This window comes from Coturnix japonica, chromosome 15, assembly GCF_054131305.1.
Source record: "Coturnix japonica strain WE chromosome 15, WE-NBRP24, whole genome shotgun sequence".
Classification (NCBI taxonomy): Eukaryota; Metazoa; Chordata; class Aves; order Galliformes; family Phasianidae; genus Coturnix; species Coturnix japonica.
In genome coordinates, this window is record NC_140677.1 from 710,949 (window position 1) to 733,482 (window position 22,534).

The 22,534-nt window shown below is 44.0% G+C and overlaps 2 protein-coding genes across 15 annotated transcripts in view; both read right to left on the reverse strand.

Moving 5' to 3' along the window:
* Positions 1 to 78: 78 nt before the first annotated feature.
* On the reverse strand, positions 79 to 2,899 carry RHO (rhodopsin). The gene is made up of 5 exons (XM_015874845.3): positions 2,403 to 2,899; positions 1,407 to 1,575; positions 1,162 to 1,327; positions 794 to 1,033; positions 79 to 338 (listed from the first exon to the last, which is right to left on the reverse strand). The coding sequence occupies exons 1-5, from the start codon at positions 2,761 to 2,763 to the stop codon at positions 219 to 221; spliced, it is 1,056 nt and encodes a 351-aa protein (XP_015730331.1). The 5' UTR covers positions 2,764 to 2,899; the 3' UTR covers positions 79 to 218.
* A 4,606-nt stretch (positions 2,900 to 7,505) lies between these two features.
* IFT122 (intraflagellar transport 122) overlaps positions 7,506 to 22,534 on the reverse strand; it is a 29,183-nt gene continuing 14,154 nt past the window's right edge. For 4 of the 14 annotated variants that reach the window (XM_015875128.3, XM_015875127.3, XM_085516675.1 and 1 more), the window contains 13 exons: positions 20,841 to 21,002; positions 18,522 to 18,688; positions 17,478 to 17,649; positions 16,669 to 16,771; positions 15,058 to 15,198; positions 13,982 to 14,079; positions 12,987 to 13,087; positions 11,588 to 11,753; positions 10,571 to 10,682; positions 10,036 to 10,164; positions 9,133 to 9,212; positions 8,706 to 8,870; positions 7,506 to 7,952 (listed from right to left, as the gene is read on the reverse strand). In XM_015875128.3, coding sequence (XP_015730614.2) covers positions 7,863 to 7,952; positions 8,706 to 8,870; positions 9,133 to 9,212; positions 10,036 to 10,164; positions 10,571 to 10,682; positions 11,588 to 11,753; positions 12,987 to 13,087; positions 13,982 to 14,079; positions 15,058 to 15,198; positions 16,669 to 16,771; positions 17,478 to 17,649; positions 18,522 to 18,688; positions 20,841 to 21,002 — 1,686 coding nt within the window. In that variant the 3' untranslated portion in view covers positions 7,506 to 7,862. Of the gene's footprint in view, positions 7,953 to 8,705; positions 8,871 to 9,132; positions 9,213 to 10,035; positions 10,165 to 10,570; positions 10,683 to 11,587; positions 11,754 to 12,986; positions 13,088 to 13,981; positions 14,080 to 15,057; positions 15,199 to 16,668; positions 16,772 to 17,477; positions 17,650 to 18,521; positions 18,689 to 20,840; positions 21,003 to 22,534 lie in introns of those variants that run through there. The other 10 variants (XM_085516672.1, XM_015875126.3, XR_014934759.1 and 7 more) reach the window with 6 other exon arrangements.

Below are 22,534 nucleotides of genomic sequence, written 5' to 3' on the forward strand. Positions count from 1 at the left end.
GCCTGCGTGGTGCAACAGGTCTGAGCTCTCAGTGAATCAACAGAGAGAAGCACGGAGTTATGCCAGCGGAAGAGCTAAGCTTTAGCATTTTAATTACAAAACGTGTACATTTTCACAGCCTTGTTCCCAGGGTTCCTATGGTTGGGAGAGCAGCCCACCCCGCAGGGCTGTGCTGAAGCGGGCAGGCGCTGGCAGTGGGCAGGTTGGTGCTGCTGGGCCTACGCAGGGGACACCTGGCTGGTGGAGACGGAGGAGGTCTCTGTCTTTCCAGCAGATGTGTCGTCATCGCCCAGCGGGTTCTTGCCGCAGCAGAGGGTTGTGATCATGCAGTTACGGAACTGGAAGAGAGGAAAAGCAGCGTGGTGAGGGCAGGGGGCTGCTGAGGGGCTGCCTTCATGCTGGGTGTGGTGAGCAGTGAGCCCAGCAGTGTCATGGGCACATGAACCACCACAGCAGGAGCAAACACAGGTACAGATCCCATGTGCTGCAGTGGGAACTGCATGGGAACAGCATGTCTGCACCAGGGGTGTGTGCTGATGAAGTCTCCCTCCCAGTGCTCAGGGTTGGGGGACACAGCCCCAGCTGCTCTCCTGGCCAGCGTGCACATTGCTCACGTGGGTGTCTGCATCAACGAGAGCTGCACGGTGTGAAGGAGTGAGCTGCACTTCACTCTCCTGCACACCAGCATGCAGTACCTGCAATCCCCTCGTGGCTCACAGTGTGCTGGAGGTGTGAGAGCACCCCGCAGCTGTTCTAAAGAGAAATGCTACAGAGGGAGTCAACTGGCAGTTACCTGTTTGTTCATGACGATGTAGATCACAGGATTGTAGATGGCAGAGCTCTTGGCAAAGAATGCCGGGATGGTCATGAAGATGGGCCCAAAGTCTGAGCCCTGGTTGGTGAAGATGTAGAAAGCGACACTGGCATAAGGAACCCAGCAGATGAGGAAGGCGATGACCATGATGATCACCATGCGGGTCACTTCCTTCTCTGCCTTCTGGGTGGTGGCAGACTCCTGCTGCTGGGCGGCAGCCTGCGGGCAGAGCAGGGGTGATAGGATTGAGGGGGCTTGGTCTGTGTGGGGTGCAGGGCCGGGGGGTACCGCTTCTTTATGTCACTGTGTGGAGCCTGGAAAAGCCCCCACCCCCAGGCAGCACCCACCTCCTTCACAGTGCAGACCAGGTTCCCATAGCAGAAGAAGATGACGGTCAGTGGGATCATGAAGTGGACCACGAACATGTAGATGACGAAGGATTCATTGTTGATCTCTGGTTTCAGCGTGTAGTAGTCAATCCCACACGAGCACTGCATGCCCTCAGGGATGTACCTGCAAACAGTGGGGTGGTCAGCGCCAGGCAGAGCGCAGCTGCCTACACCTGGTGCTCCATGCCCAGGCTCCTCCCTACCGTGACCAGCCAAACAGTGGGGGGGCTGCACAGGCCAGGGCCATGATCCAGGAGAACGCGACCCCCATGATGGCGTGGTTCTCCCCGAAGCGGAAGTTGCTCATGGGCTTACAGACCACCACGTATCGTTCCACGGCCAGCACGACAAGTGACCAGAGGGCAATTTCACCTGCACCAGGAAGAAAGGGATAGAGATAAGGGAACTCAGTAATGAGAGGACAAAGGCATGACATCACTGGCACGAGGAAGACCCTTATCTGTGCTCAGAAACTGAATGGATCTGAGGATGAGTACCAGTGCCAGTGAAGACCCCCAGCGGTAACCGCTGTTCTGCTGTGCTCTGTGATCCACTGCTGGATCATGCCCACCTCCCGCACAGCACTGCACCCACGTGCCCATGGCCCCACTCTGAACTGCAGCACTGCTCCCAGGTTCTGCTCAGACCATCTGTGCCTTGGGGGCCCGGCCCTGCCAACAGCTGCCCACAGTATGGCTGAGATGAGCTGGCCGGAGGAGGCCATTCTCAGACACATGGCCCTTATTTAACGCTGTTTATCATTGGCTGGATAGTGCAGTGGAGGTGGCTCTGCTGGGCTGCTCTGCACTGCACTGCGCTGCACTGCACTGCACGCTGCCTCACAGCAGTAATGCTCAGCTCTGCAGTGCCAGAACAAGCTGTCACCTCTCCCGTCACAGAGCATGCCAAAAAGGATGTGTCCATCCAGCAGCTGCACAATCACAATCTGCTGCTGGTTACTTTCCATGGCTATGCTGTTGTTCGCAGGAGATGGAACAGGTGGATACCAAAATTCCACAAAGAACTGCCATTTGCCACTTCCTTCACCTCCCACCCTGATGCGCTGCAGACGCCACAGCCCATAGCAGCAGCAGGGCCTGGTACACACCACCCAGCTTCCCAGGAGCAGCCGCACGTTATCCCCCCCCCTAAAACCTGGGGAAATTTCTGTCAGATTTTTGAAAATATAGAGAACTCACCGCCCAGCGTAGCAAAGAAGCCCTCAATGTAGCACCCTGTTACTCCAAAGACAAAGTACCCGTTCATCGAGGTGTACATGGTGGTCGTGAAGCCTCCAAAGACCATGAAGAGGTCGGCGACCGCCAGGTTCAGGAGGATGTAGTTTAGAGGCGTCCGGAGTTTCTTGTGCTGGATGGTGACGTACAGTGTGAGGAAGTTGACAGGGAACCCAAGCAGGATCAGCATGAACATGTAGGCAGCCAGTGCCGAGAACTTCCAGGGCTCAGCCAGGTAGTACTGGGGGTACTCAAAGGGGCTCCGCACCACCCCGGTCTTGTTGGACATGGGCACGTAGAAGTCTTGGCCTTCCGTCCCATTCATGGCTGCGGTTTGTGGGGCGCCTCTCAGTCAGACTCAGCGTCAGTTTCTTGTGTGTGGGGAATCACCCCTGCAGTTGGGCTCCCACTGCTGCTCAGCCTTCGCCGTCTCCCTGCAGAGAAGCAGCTGTAGGGCGTCACTTATAAAGTGCCCCCTGCAGTAAGCTCCAGGCGTCAGTGTCAGCACGATTAGGACTTAGAGAGTTATTAATCATAATCATCCAGGGGTAATTGGCTTTTCTGGGTGGGTATTAAGGTGACACCTGTTTCTGGCCCATGCTGTCATTGTTGGAGACCATGGTTCATGGTCATACATAGACAGGTAGCTCTGCACTGCTTGTGTGGGAGCCTAAACCAGAGGGCAGCCCCACCTGCAAGCATCGCTCCCCAGTGTTCTGTGCCACTGCCTGAAGGCTCAGTGCCTGCTGCTTGGGCCCAGCGCACTCACTGCATGCTGCGGTCTGGGCTGGACGCCTGCTGCCCATACTGCCCGTGCCCCACAGAGTGCCCCATCAGCACATCACAGGCTGCAGCGCCCATCAGTTCAAAATGCCTCAGTTTACCCACACAGGGATATGGGAAGTGGGACATGTTACCACCAGGCCCACAGGCAGAGAGTGCCAGAGAAAGACAAAGCACACAAGATCCTTCTTGTGGTTGCACTCAACCAAAGTAAGCAGGAGTGAATTTTGTGTTTTAGGCACTGCAGCGGCCGCTGGGCTGGATGTGCTTGGTGCATTCCTTCCATAGCAGGGGCCTGTTCTTCCAGCAGGACTGCAGCGCTGTGACAGCAGCCTGGTCCGTCACAGCTGCCATTCGCAGGGTAGGCTGATGAAATAAACTTCTTCGATGTGCTCTCTGCCACCTGCTTTTTGTGCTGCAAAATTTGTCTGGAAAGGTTTGAACAACACAGTGAAGCACTGATCCTGCTAGCAGATTTCCACTCGCATCACCTTCTCTGTTCTTGGCTTTATACACATGTTGCATCATGGCAGCTACATCGGCAGCACATAAAAAATAACCTCATCCACCTGTCCTGGACAGATATTGTGCTGCCTTGATCCATAGAAGGGCTGTGGACAAGGCACAAGTTCTGAGCTGAAGCCAACATTTGACCTCTTATTCTGGTGACAGACATCTTTAGTGTCCTTGAAACCTTCTGAAAGTGATGAATTCCATGTAAATGGGCATTAGAGCTGCAGGAGAAGCTGCTGTTGGATCTGTCTTCCTACCTGATGTGCCCAGTGTTGCTTGGAACATTCTTTGTGCCAGTCAGCAACTGTTAGATGTTATCTGTTCTTGACTTTTCAGAAACAATGGGACAGCATGTGCAGCAAGGGGAACAAAGTGGAGCCTTCCACAATCTCTTTGCTGAACAAGGTTATTCTTTGTAGTTCACACCATTGTGATTAGTCTTTGAGCTTCCAAAGCTATTTTGCCCCCATCTCTTCCCTTTTTTGCATCCTCCGTTTATCACTTTTCTATGTCAATGCAGCCAAGAGCAGAGGAGAGGTACCTGAGTGCTCCATACAGTGCAGGGGGGAATGCACCAGGCCTGGAGCTCACAGGTGAGAGATGGGCAAGGGCTTGTGTCACTTTGGCCTTAATAAGCCAGCTTCAATTCTTGCCATGTTTTTACCAGTGTTCCCTGCAAGTTAGTTCAGTGCATGCAAAACAGTTCAAAGGGAGAACGCAGAAAGCTTTGTGTTCTCTTCAAACAGAAGACCAAGCAGAGAAACTCGTCCTCTGTGTGGGGAACATCTGACAGAAGCATTACTACCACTGAAAGCCTGGCTTCCCATAACTAAAGGTGGGCCTTGATTGCCCCAAAGTCCTCCTGCTGTCAGTGTGCAAATGCCACCTTCCCACACATCCTCTTCTGGAACTAAGTCCCTCCCAGTTAACTTTTCATGTGTTGCCAAGGCCGGAGAAGTGCCTCTAGCTAATTGCAGATGAAGCTATTCGTATCTGTACCTGGGCACATCAGATTACGGGTTTATCTTCCCAATACACAAATATGCCACGTAAAGCTCTGATGCAATAAGCCCCTGCTGAGGTTAGCAGCTGCTGTTCTAAGCTTAGGACTGACATGCGTCACCGCAGGGGTCCAGCAGTGGGAAAGGCAGGTAGTGAGTGGTGCCAAGGCAGAAGTGCAGGGCAAATGGAAGAGAACAGTTGGTGAACCGCCCACAAAAGCTTCAGAACAAGGCTTCGTGGTGGGACTTCTGCACATGCAGGGCCTTCTCATCACGAAGTCAGCAGGGAGCTCCAGTGGTACGAGGCATCCTGGAGCTGAACATCTTTCCAATATACGAGATGTGTGGAGCACAGCTCTGCCTGGAAAAGCCCAGCACTTCTTTCAGACCCAGACCATATTCACAAAAAAAATATAAATAAATAAATAAGTGAAGCTCCCCCATTTGATCCATTTTGTCTCTGAGTAATTACAAGCCTTGTCTATTTATTTCTATAATTTTTCATTCCTGATAGCTCTGCAAAGCCAGCTCATTTCAGGGAGAATGAGCTGAATTCCATTCTGGCTCACATATCAAAGAGTGTTGTTTATCAATGTCAGTTGCAACGTCTTTATTGCAAACAGTGATGTATGAGTCAGAAAGCAGACAAGCACTAATTAGAACAGAATGTTTTTAAAGTGGTAAATTAAGCAAATTTAGTCAGGAACCGTTGAGAGACTCAGAAACCCTGCAGTGCCATTGGATAGAATCACAGCACGGTTGGGTCAGAAGGGACCTCACAGCCCCCAGCCCCACCCCACCATGGGCTGCCCCTCCAGCTTGGACTACCCAGGGCCCACCAGGGATGGGCAGCACTGCCGAGGCCTCACTACCCCAACAGTAAAAAACATCTTCCCAGAAGCTAATCTAAGACCACCATCTTTTACATTAGAGCCTTTTTACCCCTTGTCCTATCGCTACACTCCCTGATAGAGCCCCTCCCCAGCTCTCCTGTAGGTCTCTTTTAGGTACTGGGAGGCCACAGTCCCCAGAGTCTCCTCCAGCCCTAACAGCTCCAGCTCTCAGCCTGGCTCCACAGCAGAGGTGCTCCAGCCCCTGAGCATCCTCCCAGCTCCTCTGGCCCCACTCCAACAGCTCCGTGTCCTTCTGACATTGGGGGCTGATTGCAGCACTGCAGGTGGGGCCTCACAGGAGCACAGATTTCAAAGCTTTACTTTCCAGGGGAACTCAGGCATACACTGCCATCACATCAAAGTGCTGCTGTTCACACGGTAGCTGTTTTACCAGCAGCTGCCAATCTCAGCTAATAGTTTAATACAATAAAGTAAAATATAATTTCCCAACCGAAACAAAGAAAGACTTATGGCAGAGAAAATGTCATAACAAAATTTATGCTAAGGAGGGCACAATTCAAACTGGATTTACAGTTACTGGATTTTACAGACAATTTAAAGTCAAGAAACCTATCACTTCTCCATTCAAACCCAGCCCAGCTGGTTGCCCACACAAATTCTCAAGCTCTTGCAGAACGACTCAGTGAACACTCTCTAGAGATTCAATTATACAGGAATATTTCTGTGTACTGAGACTGGCTGGAATAGAGTTAATGTTCTTCAGAGCAGCCCATGTGGAGCTGTGCGCTGGATTTGCAACTAAAAACAGTCTTGACAAAACATCAGTGCTTTAACTATTGTTGAGAACTGCTGGCAGTGTTTAAGGTTTTTGTTGATCCCCACTTTGCTGCCCAGCAATGGGCCAGAGGTGGACAAGGAGCTGGGAGAGTTCACAACCAGGACTGCTGAGCCAAAGGGTGTTCCATGCCCAGTGACATCATGCTCATCTTCCCATGTTAACATTACTCACATTGAGGCCATGCTTTCCAGGAAGTGTTGGACATCTGCCTGTCACGGGGAAGTAATGAATAAATTTGTCATTGTTTTGCTTGTAAACATAGCTTTGCTTACGAAACTACCTTTATGTTGACCCACAAGCTTTTCCACTTTGGCTCTTTTGATTCTCTCCTGCTCTATCAAGGTGGGTGGGAAGTGAGCATACAACTGCATGGGGTTTATCTGCTGCCTGGGATGGAACTACTACATTTGGTTAAACAGCCAGGTCCTTAAAATCCCCTCAATCTCAGCACTTAGTTGGCAACAGAAAAAATAAAAATTGGAAGGTGGGTCCATCTCCTCCCAGCTCCTTACTTTGCTTCCTGTGGTTCTGGTGTGAAGAAACACTGGGAAAATGCTGATCAGAAATGCTCCTTTTCAGCCCATCACCTCTGCCAGCTGCCATGATGGTCAATGGAGCTGTGCTAGCTCAGACAGGCACAAAGGTGGGCTCAGATCACACCACAAAGATGCTGGTATTCCTGGGAGCTGTCCCATGATTTTATTAACACAATGAGCTGCATCACTTACAAGTTGCTTCTCAGCAGACAAAGAACTTTCCTGTCCTTAGAGCATAGAGGAGGAACTGCAGGAAAGCACTGGCTATCTACAAGCCCTCAACTTGCTTTGATATTCTTGCCTGGCAACCTAATACTTTTAAGCAAGCAAATATACTCACTTTAGCCCATTAGGTCAGTGGCTGTTCTTTCATCAATGGTATACACACTGATGTTACTAGAATCAGCAGTGTGTTAATAGACAGATAAGGAACTTATGTCTGGTTATCTCATAGAAATAGATATTTCTATGCTTAACCTGTTATTTGGATTTTAACAAGCAAGAGCTCTGCACAGGTTAAAAGGAAATTCTGCCACAAACAGTACTGAAAAATAGTCCCATTTATTTGAAGTTCTGTCAATAACAGGTACATATTAAGACAAATTTTTAAGTTCTAACACAAGTTGGAGTAAAAATGATTACGTGGGTTAATTTGACCCTAGAAACATTCCTGTACAAATCTGTGGCACTTCAGCTGCTTATCTGCAAAATAAAAGAACATTCACCAAAACAGACATTTCCTTTTAAAAAAATAAAGTTACATTTCCTTCAACTCAGTTTCACTCATATCCAAAATAGACCAAGATAACAATTAAGTTGTTAGGAAACCTAAGAATGCAAAAGGTGCCTTGCCAAGTCAATGGCGAAAGCTCTCAGCTGAGGTGTAATATCAGTCCTCTTCACTGGTTTGACTCATCTATTCTCCTTCGGCAGAATGGACAGCAGTTATGCTGGAGTACAAGAAGCTCATAGTCTTCTGTGTGAAACATCTATGAATGAGAAGCAGATTGAGGGACAAGTTAGCCTGTGACCAGCTCAAAGAAAATGGAATTTCAAGGGGGTTTCTGACACCTTCTAAAGCTACTATTACACAATAATTGTCTTTCTTGCTTCCAGTTGCTTGTCAAAGCTATAACCCAGAATATAGAAACAAATCACAGAATCACAGGGGTTGGAAGGGATCTCCAGAGCTCATCGAGTCCATCAATGTCTTGTTGAAATCAATGTAGACTACATCCACCACCCTCCTCCCATCCACCCAGCCAGTGTCAACATCATAGAAGGCCACCAGGTTGGTCGAGCATGACCTCCCCTTGGTGAAGCCATGCTGAGTACTCCTGATAACCTCCTTTTCTTTCAAATATTGCACAGTCTGCTGTCAATGTAGTTGAAGATGCACAAACCAATCAATTACTTTTGCAGAGGGAAGGATGAAAATTGGAAAGCATGTAACCAAGTGAGACTGTACTGTATTTCAGAAAGCCATTCTTGCGGAGGAAGAGTTCCTAGAGGGACTGAACAAAAGGACAACTGAGTTTATGGGGTAACTCCCTGCTAGACCAGATTGAATGTCAGAGAGGCATAGCAAAAGGAGTAAATACAAATCCGCTGCCTTCTGTCTCTACATCACTTGTTAATTTACTAAATGTATTTCAAAGTGTGGCATATCGACTATTTCAATTTCTGGCTGATTTCTCAGGTGCTGTGGGCTTTGGGGTTTTTTAATCCTCAACAAAAAGTACCTGAAAACACGAGGGGCACATGGTGATGGAGGCGTCAGGCAGCAGGGAACGGTAGTACTGCCACCGCAGCGGCTTGGGCCAGCGTTTAATCAGGACATCCCTCCGACTCATTGACTGTAGAACAGCACGATTCACAATCACAGGAACGAACTCTGAGCCGCCCTGCTGCAGGTAAGGAGGTTTAGAAAAAACTACTGTTACCAACTGCAAAGTCCTTTAAGGATTAGTGAGATCCTGTGAAATGCAAAGTACAATTCGGTAGAAGAAGCTAATACAGAACTGGCCTGAGCCTGGTTCTAACCTCACTGCCAGCTGTTTTAACAACACATTCGCACAAGAAGAGCAGCATGCACTAAGGCAAAATCTCCTCCGGATTCCTACTGGTAGCAAGAAATACACGGCTGCAAGATGCATACACAGCTCTTACCTCAAAGCTCAGTTTTGCAGTAAAGGGATCATCGTCTTCAATAATAACCGTGCTGTCGTTAAGCCTCAGACTTTGTGCATCTAGGTATATTTCTTAAGGAAGAACTACAGTTCCTCTAAGATCAGCTGTGAGCTCTATCTCACAGAATAAACAGAACATCAGTCCAGCAGGACTGGGACCTTTGTTGCTCCAGAGGTCAAAGTATTCCCAAACTGCTACATTGCCCAGACTGTTATAGAACATACTGGAGAAGGGCTTGCTCTGATTACACTAACTGCAGAATTTCATCACTGCAACTGTTGCAGAGCAGCAAAATTTACTATAACCAAAAATGACACCAGCTCTGCCTTATTTCCTGTCTGTCTGCTTCTGACATTGCAGAAAGCACACAAAGAACTTCTTTAAGTTACATTTCAAGTCATTTTAGTTAGAGACTGTGTTTTCTTGTGTGCTGCTCTGCACCCGGTGCTATGCAGCCCCACAGAAACAGGGGCTCTGGGTACCAAAACATTACAAAACAGGTGGTTATGAAATAAGTCAACGCTGGTTTCCCTTGTGAAGGAGAAAGCAGCCTCTGAACCAAGCTGTTACTGGGAGGAAATAACACACTCTCCACAGAATAGGTGCAGCGTGGCATCGCACTGCTAAAAAGATCAACTCCACATGATTAGAACTGTTTTTGTGATGAACAAGCTTTACAAAAATATCTGGGTAAAAGAGCACTCTGGTTGTTACACCAATGTAAAAAGGAAACACAACATGTTTTTTGTCATATGATAGAAAAAAGCTTCTCCCCCCAACCTTCACTCCCCCAAAAAAACAAAACAAACAAAAAAAACCAAATTGTTGTTTCCCTTTTTTCCTAAGAAAGCAACTGGAAGCGGTTTTTAATTAGCAGGATACCACCACTCATCATCTCTTGCCATTTATTCCTGCTTTTATTCAATCTCGGAGCTTCAAGATCAATGAGAGACACAGCTTCTTCATCCGTGATACCATCTTCCAAATAGAACTCAACCAGATGCAGTACTTCTAAAGGGTGTGAAAACAGGGAGCATTGGATGGGCACGATGACAGAACCACCTCCCAGAAAACACTGTGCCCTTTAACAAATGTAACATCCTTCACTTTCTGTAATGGTGTTTTCCCCCACATGTTCTCATGATGAAAAAAACCAAAACCAACCGCCCCACAGACCCAAACTGTGCTCTAAACTCTTTATACATTCAGGTTTCCAAAACGCAGCAATGCTTTGTTGCTGTGAAATGCAGCTATCCCTGGTAGAAGAAGCATTCGCTCAGTCCAATCTAACGTCCAAAGGAAGGCTTTGTTTGTCCAAACAACACTGCATCAGGAACAAATTGAGTACAAACTGACCCTGCTCACTTTAACATTTACCTACTTGAAAAGCACAACAAAAAGTGATACTCCAACGCACCGTAGGAAGAAGCGGAGAAGACGAAAGGCTGCCTGCAATTAACGCAGACATTCCCTAAGTTATTGAGCAAAGGGTTGTTGGTAGAGCACCTATAGCACAAGGGCACAAGCTCCTGCAAAGACACACACATAGCACAGTGATTGCAAACAGGTCAGCACAGTCAGTACTCTCGGTTTCAACTAAACACAAGTTCCTTAGGTTTACACCACTGATATTACATCAGCCTATAACCTGAAGAAATGCTGCTGTGAAATCAAATCCTTTAACATCTGGACATAGCTGTCTTTGCTGCTCTAACAATGAAATTTCTCCTTGTCTTTGTGGTAAGGAGCAGAATTTTGTATCAAACACACAGTACTAAAAGAAGTTGAACAGAAGGTTACTGAAGCCATTTTTTTCGTCTCCTTCACAGCTTTGGTCAAATTCAAGTTCTCCAGTCAATTAATCTCTTGTTTTCAAGAGCACAGTTATTTTAGGCCATTCTTAAGACTCTGTTTCTATTATTTCAGTTGGCCAGGTACACGTTCACTTGTACAATACAATTTATTTTTAGCGAGTACTCCATGAGACATGGCTTTACAGAGCACTGCAGAAATTCAGACTTCAGTTAAAGAAGAAAAGGTGATAAAATAAGACTTGAGGAAGGAAGGTCACCCAAGGGATAGGGGGAGGAGGGAAGGAGTGCTAGGAGTTGGGACAAATGAAAGTGACCTCCAGCTGCAGAAACACACAAAGACCATGCAGAAAAAGGCTTGACAGAGTTAACAGGCAGAGAGGAAGGTAGATAAAAGAAAGGAGAGGGAGGAGAGAAGCTGCCATAAAGAAAGAACTGGTTTTAGTTTGCTCTCAGGAACAAAAGGAAGCCTGCCCTGAAGGATAACAATAAAAGGACTGTTTCCAGCAGAAATGTAATTCTAAAACAGACCTACGCATTAATATGTTTCAGACTTTGTGTATATGATAACTCAGATTCTTGAATTAGACTTGTATATTAATGATTAGCATGAAGCTACTTACTTCACTGTCATGGAATGGCTTGGATCGGATTGTCAGGCTGCCCAGCTCTACGGATTTCTGGAACCTAGCTGGGATCTGCAGTCCCTGTAACTTGTCGTAAGCATGACGTGCCAGTTTATATGCACCCAGAGCTTTACTCTGCTTTGCCAAGGCAAATAATGTATTACTGTAACTAAATTAAGGAATAAAAATATGTATTTAGGAAAAAATACAATGTTCTTTCTAATGATATGAATGTTCTTTATAATGTATGAAGAGGCATATTCCACACTGATACTTTAAACTGCCCTTAACAAAATAAATGTGCATACAAAATTCCATTTAAACAAGCAAATGTGAAAGGCCTATCAAAATGTCTGGGGGTGATTATAACTGAAGTACGGAACTGACCCTGCATTAATACTACCTGGTTAAATAATCTGACCTCCACGCTGAAGTTTGTTTAGGTTGAATGGATTTTACCCAGACCAAAAAAAAATAACAGCAACAAAACCAAAAACGTTACTGGAACACCATCAGTGCACTGACACCCGTTAAGCACACACTGCCTAGTAAGAAGAATGCAGCACCAGCTCCATGTCAGTGACCAAGGGCTGTCTCTTTCATTAGCATGTAACAGTAACTGCTGTTCTGAACGCTACCAATCACAACCCTAACAACACACGTTAGGAAAGACATTTTGGAAGTATATGTAAGTGAGGAAGTTACTAATAGGAAAGCAAACATCCCATCCAGAGCCGTAACGGAAGAAAAACTGCCTTCCCTTTGTCAGTCAGTGACCCTTTCTGTTGTCTTTTATGGACAGATGCATTTCTGCAGCGTTCGCACAGGCCTTGTATGAGGTAACCTGATCTAGATGTGGTGTCCCTCTTCATTACAAGGGAGTTGAACTGGATGGCCTTCAGAGATCCTTTCCAACTCTAAGGATTCTTTGATTCTACTTCCAAAAGATGCAACATGCACTCACAAAGTTGTGCAAATGGTAGGTTGAGAGACACTGCACAGCTATAACAGCCTCAGATGGAGCAAAAGTGGCTGTTTTTTCCCCCTGCTCCCATCTGAGCTCAAGGTTGTCAAGATTCAGATCCAGCATCCTGTTGGGATGACTAATACTCCTTGACAAAGTCACACATCATGCTGGGTGGGTGGCTGAGAATTACATGTTGATTTGTTCAGCTCTCCAAGACGATAAGGAAAAAAAAAAAGAAGACAGTGCAGTTAAAAACAATGGTTTGAAGGTGCTGATTATTTCCCTAGGGGCATAAATCGAATTCAATTAGCTACAACCCACAGCTGAAACTGAACATAACCCAAAGTAGATCTCTGCACTGTGGCTCAACATCAATTACTCTTTTAGTGTACCTCAGCCTCTAGATTCTGTGCAGTGTTGGAAGGATACACTTTTGAGATCCCCAAGGGAGTCTCCTTTGTTAAGCTGTGAAGCAGAAACCTGGAAATATTGAAGAGTGTTTCAGGCAAGTGGAAACTGAAAGGTTCCTCCTGTGGAATTAAAAATAGAGACATTTCTAAGACAATTCACATCACTACACATCACAATACCAGGCATCCCAAGTATTGTCATGCAGTTCATGCAGTTGCTAAAAGAGCAGATGCTGACAGAACACACCAAGCGGATTTCACATGTTAAACACCAAAGTTCATGCCTGTTACACACAGAAAAAGACAGAAAGGGATCCACACAGCTAAAATAGAATCCTTACCAGGCTATATAAAAGCAAGGCATGAACAGTGGGCAGCCTCCACGACTGAAAGGTCTGACATAGCCTGACTAGCAGAGACCTTGGTTGCACAGAGTCGTCTTTTGGGCAAGGGCATAGATTAGAGGCTTCTCATATGTTCCACAGAAGATATTTTCACCAACAGTTGTAGGAACATTACTATAATTGCTGGGAGCAGCAGGAGCTCTCCTCTCAAGACTGCACATCTTTTGGAGAAGTTTACATATATCACCACTGATAAGAGGTAACATGCTGTGGGAATCTCTGAATGAGGGTGTCTTCTGTATAAACCTGCTTTCCCCAATTAAAGGAAGAACCCACTGCAACCTGTAAAGGACCTGAGATCCGGGGTGCTGGAACCAATCAACACAGCCAGCAAAGAAAGTACTGGGGGTGGAGAGTCAGCCATGCTCATATTCTCTATGTACACAGTGAGACAAACACACATCTGCTAAAATGGCACGGCACTTTTTAAGAACTACGACAAGAGAAGTTCTTCTGCAGTACAACAGAAAGCAGAGAAATGTTGCTATACAGTATCACTAATCTACACTCTATTTAATTGTGTGAAGTCATTAAATGTTTCTTTATCTCTGGACTTCTGAAAGAAAAACATTCAGGAATACACACACAACTTCTAAAGTAAATATCTTACAGTGTATCTTTGAATATAGTGATAGACATGGTAGATTTCTGCCAATTGCTGGAAGTGATGAAACTTCTGCAACATTTCAGTCTGCTGTTCTTCATTCTCTGCGGAGAGAAAGGCATTAGTGTAAGCCCCCCCAGGTAAACCTTTGAGACTCAGTGTGAAGAAAACAACATACAGTGATACTCCCAAATGAAGTACACACCAGCCCAAGTGTCCCCCATCTACCTGTGCAAAACACAGGTTATACAGTCTTGCTACTTCTGGGAGCAAGTTTCTACTTCAAAAAAAAGCATGCTCAAATATGAGTGGTAATGGCTTTAATATAGCTAGAGGCTACAGGTTAGGTAAAGGGAGAAAAGAGCAGCTGTGCATCTCTGTAAAGCTCATTCATACCTTCAGAATTTACAAATAAAATGAGTTTTGAAAAATTTCATGGATATTAAACACACTACTAAAAAAACTGGAACAGTTTGCATCTCCACACAATACCTCAGAGGCAACATATCAGCACTCTCAGGTGAACTAATAAAAAGGCACTTAAAGCACTGAGCAAAACACAGTACTATCAACCCTGGTATTCATTGGCAAATTAGTTCTCCTAAGCACTAGCTCTACCTCTCTTCCAGAGAAATACACTCAGAAGACAAGATGATAGCTCACAGTTTTGTATTTGTTGGCAGAAACAATTTGTAAAGTACCTCCCCTACCTACATTCAAGTACTAAGCAGATCTTATGCTCCAGAACCACCTTGCAGATACCAGTACGTGGACCCCTCAGTCACTGCTCTACCTGCAGCGTGTTGAGGGAAGCTACACAAGGACACAGGCTCCCAAGGATGCACTATTTTGATTCCAGCCAGATTTCAAAACAAGGCCTACGCACACTGCTGTTGTTGTTTTGCTCATCTGTTTTACATAAGAGCATGGGAAAACCAGTAGACAAAAATAGCGTATGCCAAAACTATGCACAGTATAAAAGAAAAAAAATAGTGAAGGAGCTGCAGCAATGCTATCACAGTTTAGCAATTGTCTGCCTACATGCACAAGAAGGTAAAAATATAAGCCTTTCAGTTACTTACCTTGGGCTATATCTAAACACTGCATGGAAAGCATCCAATAATAATAGGCTGCGTCGTTAAATCGGCTTTCAACCACAGCATTGTGTGTTAGCTGCTCCAGCACTCTCACAGCTTCTCTCTGCCTGCCAGCCTTGTGGAATGCTACAAAGACAAAACAAAGAGGATTTTACAGGGCAATTATATCAATTAGCCGAAATTAATGTTTTTAAATTAAGAGCAGTCTATTCAGACAATATCAAATCATCTATCCAGGGCAGGATGAAGGGATTATACACTGGTATTTTCTACTTGAAAGCAGCAACACTAATGGAACATGAGATGCAGCTGTAGGTGTTTTGTGGCTTTTGCACTGTCTTGGGGGCTCTTGAGCTGCTATGTCTTGTACACCTCCGGTGTTTTTGTTGTTCTTTAATATAGGAAAGAGCAAAAGCACAACAATCATTAGATCTGTATTCAAGCAATTGCAATCTCTAAACACTGCAGATTGCACCTGCATTTAAAACTACAGTAAGTTCAAATTAGTTCTAGTCAGTAATGTTGAATGTTTTAGAAGATTATATTATTTATTATATCCTTGTAGCACTCATTAACAGCTTCTCTTTCAGTGAACTTCAGAAGCCAGTGTAAAGTTAGATTCTGACTTCTCACTTGGCATAAACACAATAAAGGAATGAAATAAAGTGCAATAAAGATAACAATTGCCTCCTGATTTAAATCAACTCCATTAAAACCACATTCTCCCAGACCCACACAGAGATCTCCTGCTCACCCAGTTTTGTGGAATTTGTATTAGCCAAGACAGAACAGCACGGAGCTTTGAGGAATAAGCTAGGAACAACACACATATATTCACAGATCTGTATGTGCAAACCACTCAGCTGCTCAAAGGTTTAGTGCCAAGATGTGCAGCCTAGTGCTGCATAGAGACAGCTCACGGCTGGCATAGCGCTAGCTTGGCCTTGTAAGCAAATGCGGTTACACTTTTAGATCCCAGCTGGCTGTGGAAACAGCAGATGCAGAAGTCACATGGAGCTGCACCTGAGTAAAGCAGCTACTGAAAACATGCCGGCTCCACACAGATCTTGCTTCAACTTCTCCTTATCCCTGGCACAGTTTATAAGTAAAATTCTGAAGCCCATCCACACGGTAGAAGCTTGACCATTCTCTTTATGTAATTTTATAAGCCTAATAATATCCATGAAAACTCTTAAAGATGAAAATGTTACTTGCACAAAGTGAAATTTACCTAGATAAAAGGAAAAATTGTTATTTCCACTCCAGCTTGTGAGGTACCTGCTACATTTTGAATCTTACTGGGATAAAAGTATTAACAAAACACAGTTCAGCTTTTAAGCCAAAAGTTGTGCTCAATTACGTCATGACATCGAAAATCTGAAGCTATATTTGGATGTCACTATTTCTGGTTGGTCTGTCATACTTAGCAGTTAAATAAAGGAGACCTCCCGCTACTTTACTTTTAAGACAGGCATGAAGATACTGATTGTACTTGTTTTTGAAACGACCAATACGAAATTCTCCAGGGCAAAGTCAGCATATTCTGCATAGGAAAAGTACAGAGAACATTTTGAGTGCTACATTAGAAAGTCTTACCTTTTTGGGCTTCTTCAAATCTATCATTCTCTGCTAGCCACTGAGCATAAGGGACATAGACTTCATCTTTGAATTCAGGATGCTTTTCACTCACAGCAAATGCCTGAGGTACATAACAAAGTCATTTCTAGAATGCTGCTTAGTTTAAACAATTAAAGGGTTTAGAATATTTCAATTCTTCCTTAAGAACCTACACCTATCAAAACTTAATTTGAAGAAATAAGAGCAGAATTGATGGTGACCCCAACTTTGAAGTACATGATGGTGACAGGATCATGTTTTCCACAGAAATCCCAGAGAAGTCTGCAAAATTTCACCCAACAGTAAAACCAGTTCATAAAGTGGTGTCCACACTAACAGAGCATATATTGACCAGGTCTAAGTTACACCTATGATATGCTCACTCACACACGTCCAAGTCGGAAAAATACTTCAGTTCAAAACAGAACTTCCCACAGTACAGTTACTATTCATTCCTTCTAATAGATGAGAAGCATTCTGTGGATTTGCAAAGGAAATGAGCAACTACCCACAGGTAGGCACAACTAGGTACTGGGAAGCAAGGCCAAGAAGCATTCAGCCAAAAAAAAAAAAAAAAGAAAACCAACTGAGTAAAACAAACAAAACAAAATCACTCGTTAAACTCAGAAAACAAGCAAACAATAAGCACACAAAATTAACTCTGCACTCTGAACCACAGTCTCCAGAAGCCTGCCTCCTCCTTGCCTCTCCCTTCACTGCAGTGGATGAAGCCATGCAGTCAGCAACAACAGCAGTAGCTTTAAACAGAAACCAGAAGGAGTGCTTACTTCTTCCCAGCGGTGTGTCTCCACGTGGAGAGAGACCAAGGCTTTCAGGTCACCAACCTTCATGTAGGTTTCTGCTGCATAGCCAGGGTTATTGAGTTTCTTAAAATAGAAGGCACATTTTGACAGAGGCTCACGCTCAGCTTTATCCAGTTTCCGAGCAATTTCTATTAACCTAGATGCGGTAAAAAAAAAAGCCGTGTGTTTCAGGTCTAGCCTTACCACTTTACCTTTTGCTTAACATTGTAATAACCTCATTTTTAATCAGGGATTGTTTAATACCGTAGTAGCAGTACCACACAACATGCTGCTGAAACAGCTGTCAGCAAATATTCAACATTAATCTTTTCTTTTACAAACTTAAAACCTGTTTCTACAATCCCTACTCGTGGTTGCATTTCCATACTGCAGCAAACCGTCTTCAATGAGTGTGCTCAGCCATAGAGACAGAGAGAAGCAGTGGATCCCACATGACTCAGTTGCACAGGACACACTTCCCTAGCCCTGACCTAAAAAAAGAGCCATAATAAACATTACTCCACTTGCCACCCAGGAAAAATGAGGCAAGGGAATGCTGAGTCACCTGCCTAAGTTTTTATTTTAACTCAGCAGAAGACACAAAGCATGAGCTGCTGTAAACCAAGGAGAATTTGTCCAGGATCAGAGTAGCCCAAGAATTTACTTCCTGGAATCCTGCACTCCAGCTGTCTTCCCTACCCGCTAGTTTGTTATTCCTTGCAGTTTAAAACAACAGAAATAGGCTACCATACACAAGCACTGCTGTGATGAGTGCTGTGAAAACCTTAAGGTATGCATATCTCAGAAGACAGTCGCATAATACAGATTAACCCATTCATATTTCTTACTGTTGTAATTCCTCCACACTCTAAACATACGCATCTTTAAAAATAAAAATCATAGGGGTGCTTCAAATACAGCTTTACTCTATTGCATAAAAACAAAGGTTTTGTCTACTTGAAAAGTTACGCAGAATTCAATTGCACTGAACTGTAAGATTTATTATATTGAGACGAAGCTATAACCCACATATCAACCCAGCCGTGGTCCCCACTGATTTCTATGGCCTTCATGTGCTCGCCTGCAGAAAGGTACATCTCCACAGCTGCTTTTGGCTCGTTGATATTCTTGGCCCAATCTGCTTGTTTTTTAATTAGCATCTTTGTGTCTTTGGGGTCTCCGGATCGGAGAAAATCCTGAAATAGCACAATACAAAAACACTGGCATTATTTTCTGGTCACAAACATCTTTACATTTCAAATTCTAAAATACATCAGGGTTTTTCTAATGAACATCCAACAGCCAAGAAGGTGCTGTTTGTTTCGTTCTCAAAGATCACCCTACTCTGTGCCTAGATAAGAACAGTACCTCCACCTAATCACATAAGCATCCGCACACTCACCAAGCTACAAATTAATAAAGGACAAAATCCCATTTTCTTCAAGTACTCTTGATAATAAGATAGCACTAATCAAATAAGTTACTTTATAACGAGGAATGGCAGCTGCTCTAAAGAGTGATTCTGAGCTTGGAATTCTGCACAGTGATGCAGACTGTGGTTCTGGATGCTGTGAAAATGACCATTTTGGAAGTGCTTTTGCCCATATGTCATACAGCAGGAAAAAAACAACTGCACTTCAAAACTTGAAGATCAATTAAAGGCAGTTCTGGCTGTTAAGAAGCAGGCTACCATCCTTTAAAACAGCCTTTTTACCAAGTGAAAAATTAGAACAGAGACAGAATTGAAAGGTGGAAAGAAAAATATCCGTAATGTTTCTGTTAGATTCTGATTGAGATTTAAGAAAATAAAATGTAAAAAATATCAGAAAAACCAGACTAACAGCACAGTTCCACTGCCATCATTCACCACTTTCCCAGATGCAGCCAGTCAGCAGGTACAGAACTACAACCAAATCAGATCTTAAATGATCTCCATGCAGGATTTATTTCCAGTGTTGCCTCCTGCAGCACAGCCTTGATTCAAATGAGTAATGATTCAATGTAGTGATCATCACTGAATACAAAAAGCTAAAGCCAAAGAATCACGCCAAACAACCTGTGACAAAGCCTGTTTTCCTGCTTATGTCCTAAAGCTAAGTTCAACATCCAAAGCTCATCTTCATGGAGTATAAGGAGGTTTCCTGTGAGTTTCTGATGCTGTGATAATGAGTCAATGCACCAAAAGGCTTCCTTGCTTCTGCCTCTGGTCTGGGCTCTCTAGGTGGAACTGATCAAGGTCAACCTCAAACAAAAATCAGATTCTGAAGGGGCTCCTTTGCTTAATTTTGGCAGCACTGGCCCCCACTTCCCTCCACTTCACACACATCTATCTTTTCTTGGAAAAAATACCCAGCAAACACAAGAGGTTCTCATGTTCTTCCATGTACTGCGCAATCCCTGCACACAAATCTTCCTTCACATGCTAATTAACATCTTCAGTTTCCTCTGCAAGTTACTCGCAAAGACAGGAGGTACAAGACCTTTCTCTGTCTACTAAAGATAGACACGACTACTGCCAAGAATTAAAAGATATTTACGAAGACTTGTGGGGAAAATTTAATCCATGAATTACTTTATGTATTTATTTTAGAAGCCAAAACTCTGAAGCTAACAAGGACTCATCAGCCAAAAATAGAGAAAATCAATCTTATATTAGCAAAATCCCAAATTTACACATCAGACTCTTGGAAGAAAATGATCTCTGCAGCACTATTCGTGGAATCTATGCTAGAACAGTTTATACGCATGTCACAGTGAAGTCCTTGTCCTGTATTGGCCAGAGTAAGGCTCTGACAAGTGACAGACAGCACTGAGCACTGCATGCAGCCTCAGGGATCCTCACAAGAAAACACCATAGAGGATCTGAAAGCTAAATGACACTTTTATATCACTCTATAAAAAGCATTACATGTTAAAAGAGTATTCAATTTATTTCTTCATGTGAACAGAAAACTGCCGAGACAGATCGAATATTCAGAAGCAAATTCTCTAATGTGGCAGGTTAATATATTAGATGCTATGAAAAATACTTCAATACAGAACTCAAACAGTTGTTTAAATTCAAATTATGAAAGAAAAAAAATTTTTGTCATCATACAGAAGTGAATGAAACACCTGGTGCATTCACTTCCACTTCAGGAGACAACAAAGGGATTCTTCTGTAAGATGGTGGGAAAGAAACTGTCGTGGAAACCTAAAAATCTATCTTTTTAGAAAGAAAAATGACTATGGATGACACTATTCACAATCAAAAAGTCATCCCTGGTGGTGTCTAAGAAAAACTGCACTCAAAAGCCACGAGCTACTTGCAGGTATTTCTGCATGTAATATTCAGTTGCAAACTATTACCTTGGCATAGTCAAACATGCGTAAATCAGAGTACATGTCCAGAGCCACACTTTCATGCCCACTCTTTTTGTACAGCTTTGCTGCCTCATGGAACTTTCCCTGGTAGGCATAAACATCTGCCAGGAACAACTCGTTGAGGTTCTCTCCGTGCTTCTTCCGCTCCTGGGGAGAAACAGAAAGGGGGGAGAACATATTCTAGATGAGCGGTGAGAAATGGCCATTGGAGCTGAATTTCAAGCTCAGATTTTAGCTGTTACTGAAACCTGGGTATGGTAATGATGCTGCTCCCATGTTTCTAGTGAATTTATAATTAAAGGATTAAATCTTCTAATTAAAATTAGGAAGAGCAAAATTAAATGTCACAACACAAACCAAACTGACGAAAAATCATTGCTCTCAATTTCACACAGGAAAATGAACACACACTGCCATTATGCTGTGTTATTAAAAATAAAAAATAATAATATTTTTTTAAAAAAGGCTTCTGATAGGTTCGTTATTTTCTCTTACAGAAACTCACTAGCATAAAATTTGGCTAAACTAACAGTATGTGCGGGTGGGGGGAAAAACAAACATAGAAATAACTGCTAGCAACCAACACATTCACAAAGTATGTTAACATGCCTCTGGATCAGAATTAGAGCCACCACCACCATCTCCACATGCAGGAGCTCATGCTTTGAACAGTCACAGCACAGCACCTGCACAGAGCAGTGTCACACAGAAACCCTTGGCAGTGATCACACAGGGGAGCAATGCTGTATATACATGTGTGTTTGTTCTACCCTCTGTTGTAGAAATGCATTACTGCCCTGATTTGTACAAAGGTATTATTCTTAGTAGTCTTTTCTATAGGAAAACATATAGCTATGAACTACATTCAAAGAAAACTGCACTTAAGAGGCTAAAACATTCCTCGTCTAGGCAAACTCAGATCTCTACTGCCAAAGGAGACTCAGCCATTGCAGCTTCTGGTCACACCTAATGACTGGGCTGCTGTTGAAAGGTTCCCTTTAAAAACTTTGTTAAAATAATTATCAGAGCAATTGCTGCACCATTTTTGAATGGGTTCACAGAATCTCGTCAGGTACGGAGGTCTGGCAGGTAGGTTTCCTGCTGTCATCCTTTAGAAAGAAATGCATCATTACAAAGAGAAAACCACCAGAACTACCACTTACACCCTTACACCCTTAGAGGCTTTAAAGGGAACCCAATATCTGACAAACAAGATAAGCAGTGATGGAGAACTCTCTTCAGAAGAAGTATTTTCAGGTCTACAAGGAGAATCTTAAACAGACTATAACATGGCAGCTTCACAATATACTCAACGGATGCAGATCTGGAGAAGCATGTGTAGAAAAGGAACTTTATTACTAATGAGAGAATGCTCTCATATATTTATCTACCCCCCCAAAAAAGGAAATAAAAGGTAGCCAGGGGCATTCCTAACACAGAACTTTGTCATGCGTTCAACCCCAAGAGAAGTTCAGTGCAGTCAGCAGAGAGCTGACATTCCGACAGAACCAGGACAGCTCTGCAGACATGTAAGGCAAGGAATGGACTCCTTCATAGAAGGTGTAAATCTAATTACCAAGAGAAAGAGGAATTCTCTTTATACCATCTCGATGTAGATCTTTGACCTGACCATCATCAAGAGGTCTTTGCAAAAGGACAAGAAGTGATGGCACATCCTT

Coding starts and splice junctions, on each gene's coding strand:
- RHO (XM_015874845.3), bottom strand. CDS start 2,763: ATGAATGGGACGGAAGGCCAAGACTTCTACGTGCCCATGTCCAACAAG. Junction 1,576..2,402: donor CTTCTTTGCTACGCTGGGCG/GTGAGTTCTCTA, acceptor TTCCTGGTGCAG/GTGAAATTGCCCTCTGGTCA. Junction 1,034..1,161: donor TGGTCTGCACTGTGAAGGAG/GTGGGTGCTGCC, acceptor CTCTGCCCGCAG/GCTGCCGCCCAGCAGCAGGA.